Raw genomic sequence first — 5,418 nt, forward strand, 5'->3', positions numbered from 1 at the left:
GTCTATCTTCCCTTTGCTCGTGTGGATTAGTGTGGCCTCAGCTGTGTGGTCTCCCGCGTTCTGACGATCTCATTCCCCCCTTCCTACTCTTTTTAATGCTCAGTAAAAGAAGAGAAAATGGAGAAGAAGAAGTAAAACGAAGCAAAATCAAGGAGAAAGTGAAAAAATCTCTTTTTTTCTCTTTCTCTGCCTTTGATTTGCTATTTTCTCTTGCTAACGAGCTCAATCGTTTGATTCCATAATGTCTTTTTCTATCCTTTTGAAACCATTTGGAGCTCTTTGATGGAGTGGCGAGCTAGTGACTGGAGTCAGAAGGGACGCTATATCTGAAGCAGCAGAGTGGAAATTTAGGGCTCCAACAGCCAAAGAAGTACCTATCGGCGGGATCTGCATGTGTGACTGAGGAGGATCAAGCCGGACGCTTGGGATCGCTCTCCTGTGTGATGGCGGCGGCGAAGAACACGCCGGCAACTGATGGGATATCGGGAGAGTCCGGTGCCGACGGGTGCTGCCTGCAGAAGTTCAGGCTGTACGAGACCCAATCGGTTAGAGTGCTGGCTCTCGCCTTTGCTAGGATGCGCTTTTTCTGCCTTAATCCTGTATATTTTGTGTTTTTTGTTAGAATCTGTTTTCTTTTAAGACTGTTTAGTGTTGTCTTCATTTTCTCCTCCCAGCCTTCTCTTTTAGCGATTTTCCTTGTCGGTCTTTTGACCAAAGCCCTTTCCTTTGGTGCTTGCTTTTATGGAAAGTCTGGCCATTGTGAAGTTAATCCGATCTCTGTGATCTTCCTTTGTTTTGATCAACCCTTTTTTTTGGCATGAATGGGCATTATTGTTTCAGTCTTTACTCTTTTGTTCTCCCAAGTTAGCTATCTTTTCCATTCTTTGGGGCCTATTCAGTATTGCCAACTATGGCTGCAAATGAAGTTAGCGTGGGACAAATTACTCGTGACTCAGCTCCATTGACTAATCAAACAAGTTCCAACAGTTTTACAAATATTCAGTAGTTAAATAAACAAATTTCAAGGTCGTATTTCTTGATTCGTTTATTATCATGAATAATTTCATTTAAAAGTGATGAATAAGCTTGATTAAGATTTGATATAATACTCGATATTAACAATTGCTAATTTTTTACAATATTTAATTCACAATACAATATATAAAATTAATATCTATAAGAATTTCGGTATTCTGGTATGATGTAGTATTCACAATTAAGTAATTTTGGCATTCTAACATTCACAATTAAGTAATTATAGGCATTCGAATGATTCTATATTCCCACCCATTGCATTGCATAATAATTACGACATTGTATAAGTAGTAATTAATATCAGAATTCTGGTAGCTATTATGTAATTTCCTCCCTCATATAATCCCACTCTCACGGTATTCCTCTCACCCGCCTATTAAGGCTTCGGTTGGGGCGGCTTTCTTACTGCTTCTTAAAATAATTTTTTAGTAGAAAAAATTATATTTTATATCAAAAAACTACTTTAAGAAGCAGTAATAAAGCTGTCCCAAACGAAGTCTTAGTCTTACTTTAGTTGGAAGTTTAAGGTAATAATAATTTTTATATAGTTAGAAGTTGCGTAATAGTATATTAGTTGTGTAAGCTTGCAGCCTTCTTGCCCACATATGGTATTTTGCTTGAATATGCTTCTAAAGTGGTTTAATAAAAATTAAAAAATATATATGTGAAGATTAATTGTACTTATAAAATGTTTGGAAAATTATAATTTCATTTCCTTAAGCTCAAGGAGGAGCTTGATAGGGATCATTTGTGTCTCCAAATGAGCTGCTCGATAAGGCTCATGTAGGTTTTCAAATGAGCTAGATGTTTAAAGCACGATAAGCTCAAATCAAGCTTGAAGAAGCACAGATTTAAATAAAACAAGCTTGAGCATTATCATAAAAGCTCATATTGAGCTTGAGCTGAGCTCAAACAGGCTTTGGGAAGATGAGCTTGTGCACGAATAGCCTCCTGCTTTGCACAACTAGATTCATTTGCAGCCTATTGCCACTCGAGAGAAAAAAAACTTTTATGCCATTATTTAAGTAAACTGTTTGAGGTTCTTCATCTCTCTCTCATGACTACATTTTCCCAACTTATAGAGTTGTAATAAATTTGTTGAATCCTTTTTGGCAATTCAAGCAATATTCTGCTATCATTTATCTGTTTCCTTTGGATGTATTCTATTGCTATGATTAGGATGGACATGTCTGAGATGCTAAACAATTTCTACTTTTGACAATATTAACTGAACCGATATGAATTTGTTTTTTACATTTCTGCAAGCTCAAACATTTTCTCCATCTATCTTTGCAGAATTATACATCTTAACAAGCACGAGTACACCTAGCCATGCATATGTTAATTGACTTGATGATTTGGTAAAATTTGTGTAACTTTCTGATGCTCCTTGCAGACATTTTATATGGTTGGAAGGGACAAGGGTAGAACACTTTGGAGAGTGTTAAAGATTGACCGATTGGAACCTTTTGATCTAAACATACTTGAGGACTCTGCCATGTACTCAGAAAATGAATGCAATGATCTGTTGAAACGCATTCATGAGGGAAATATGTCAACTGGTGGACTTAAATTCGTTACTAGCTGCTATGGGATTGTTGGTATGCATTTACTTCACTAAGGCAATGTCAGGTCAACACAGATTTACCACCATTTGGCCTCCTTCAGAACCTTATGAGACTTTTCTATTTCAGGTTTTGTTAAGTTCTTAGGGCCATATTACATGATGCTTATAACCAAAAGAAGGTTAATTGGTTCTATGTGCGGCTATAATGTGTATGCTATCACCAAAAGTGCGATGATTGCAGTTCCAAATTCTACCGTGAGGTCCAATATGACGATTTCTAAGAATGAAAACAGGTTCTATTATGGCGCTAAATTTTTTATTTAACTTATTCTTTTATGTATACTATAGTGTTACTCGAGTAAAGCTTCACTCCCCAAAAATAATCACACAAAAAATGTGATTAGGCTGTACTTTGCTAAGATGGATCAGTCAACACCCTCCCGATCAAAATATATTTATAACTCTTCTTACTTAGATTGGCCTGTCTAAACAAAATAAAGCATAATCCTATTTATTTGCTTGAATTTAGCAGTATTCTTTTTTGTTCAAGTTATAGAATATTTTTCTTACTAGAATTATTATTTTGGATTTCAAACATAGGACTTTAGCTATGACTTCCAAGATCTTAAACTATTGATAGTCTGTTTTGGACAACTTTTTCACTCTTTGCTTTTCATATCACAACTATAGTTTCGTATGGCTTTTGCTTTCTCGTTGCTTTCTAAAAATTTATGTGACTTGAAGTTACTTTTTACAATTCTAGTAGCTTTGAAAGAAGAAAAGGATTTTGAAATCTAGTGTCTTCTGATGTCTGATCTGCTGCGTGTGATACCCCAATCATTTTTTTGTTAGTTTAGTATTGCTTCTTGACCAAATGTTCAGAAATTATTTTTGTTTGTTGAAGATGCCAGAAACTAGTTTTGTACGTGATTGGTCTATACTTATATTTAATGCTTGTCTTGTAGATAAAGATGAGCAATATCATTATTTGATCTTTTTGTTTACGCTTACCTCATAATAGATTCTGTCATAATTTTTTTTGTAAGCAGCACCTTGATCTTTTTTGTTTAATATTATGTTGTCCTATAATCGTCAGTCCATTATAAGGATCTCACATAATTCTGTTTTCCTATTTCATGGTTTAGATACAAGAGGCTGCTGTGTACTGTGGATCTGACAAAGGACTTCTTTTTCAGCTACTCTTATCCTGTGATGCGCACTCTTCAGAAGAATTTATGTGACTCTCAGACAGGGCAAGTATTATATGAAACCATGTTTGTCTGGAATGAGTTCTTGACAAGAGGGATCCGCAATCGTCTTAAGAATAATGTCTGGACAGTTGCTTTAGTCTATGGTTTTTTCAAGCAGGTATGTGTGATCTCTAAATGATTTTGTCTCACCCCAAAAGCTGCCCAAAATTTTGGCATGATAACAATAAGATGAGGTGCCTATAACAAATGAAAAAATCTAGATAAATCATATACGTCAACAAATTATGCAAGAATTTCCAAAATAAACATATTAGAGCTTACTGAAGTCATTATATCCTCCAAACAACCTGTAAATATTACTACTTCTCACACATTCTTAACCATGCTAAATTTCAAAGGTATACAATTATATCTATTACAAAAAAAAAAGTTCCTAAAGTAAAAAAATTCACATGAATATAAGTTGGCACCACACTACGCAATCTCTTATAGCGATCACTTACTAAGTTATCTAAATCAATTTGAAATGAAAAAGTGAAAATGGGGTTAGTTTACAACTCAGAAGACTAACCATATAGCAGTTATGAGTTAAAAAACAAAAAGTTAATGCATGCCCAAACTATAGGACCGTATAGGTCTAAAAATAAAATCACATGTGGGTATTGATATACAAAAATACTTATAAATATCAAGAATATGTTCTTGGTTCTCCTTGGAGTCCACACACAGAGATGTTACATTCTTTCCATCAAATAAGAATGTGGACCCCAAGTTCAAAATTAGTAGAAAAATAAGCTGTTACCTTAATGTGCAAAAAAAATGATGATGCTTGACACATATCTTCTCTTCAGACTCCTAAGTAGCCTCAGCTACATAATGTGTTCACCAAAGCACCTTTAAAAAAGGGATAGATCATCATCGAAGCTATCAAACTTTATGATCTAGAATGCACTATGGTATTTCCTTATAGTTTAGATCTTCTCAAAGTAGTAGTGGGTCATGTTGAATCATAGAAGATTAGGTAGGAACATATCATCTTAGCAATGACACCTGAAAATTTCATGTATACCAAGTTGTGTAGAAAGAGCCCAATGATATGTAATATTGTCTACATTCTCAATCACTTAAAAAGGTCCAATGAATCTCAAATGTTTCCATTCTATTTAAGTTTGATGATGGCCTTTATAAGTGACACACACTTATAATATATATATGATCTTCAACATCAAAATGAGATTGAGAATGGCAGTCCTATGTTACTATAATGTGCTTTTGATCGAATATTTTTTTCTATCATTCTTTTACCACTATAATGTACTCCATATTTAATCTTCATCCTTTCTATTGCTTCATATATCAATTGTGATCCCATTGGCTTTCTTTCCCCAATTTTAAACTAACACAAAGGCGACCCATACTTCCTACAATATAATTTCTCATAGTGTGCCACAAACTATTAGTTTTAAAATATTCTATTAGGAGAAAAGAGGGATAGGAATGAACCAAATCGCAAGCATAAAGTGGAGGAAGGATATTGGGCTATTTAAGTAAAGTGCTAAGCCAAAAATATTAGACGCTTTTTGGAATAACGGGTGAATTTTTCTT

At 34.5% G+C, this 5,418-nt stretch overlaps 1 protein-coding gene across 1 annotated transcript; it reads left to right on the top strand.

Annotated features, from left to right (window-relative positions):
• The first annotated feature begins 27 nt into the window (after positions 1–27).
• Positions 28–4,190, top strand: LOC110097474 (phosphoinositide phosphatase SAC2). Its single transcript, XM_020823846.2, has 4 exons — positions 28–545; positions 2,432–2,636; positions 2,730–2,895; positions 3,748–4,190. Exons 1-4 carry the CDS (start codon positions 444–446, stop codon positions 3,989–3,991), a joined length of 717 nt encoding a protein of 238 aa, XP_020679505.1. The 5' UTR covers positions 28–443; the 3' UTR covers positions 3,992–4,190.
• The last annotated feature ends 1,228 nt before the right edge of the window (positions 4,191–5,418 follow it).

The sequence above is a fragment of the Dendrobium catenatum genome, unplaced genomic scaffold, assembly GCF_001605985.2.
Source record: "Dendrobium catenatum unplaced genomic scaffold, ASM160598v2 original_scaffold_147274, whole genome shotgun sequence".
Taxonomy (NCBI): domain Eukaryota; kingdom Viridiplantae; phylum Streptophyta; class Magnoliopsida; order Asparagales; family Orchidaceae; genus Dendrobium; species Dendrobium catenatum.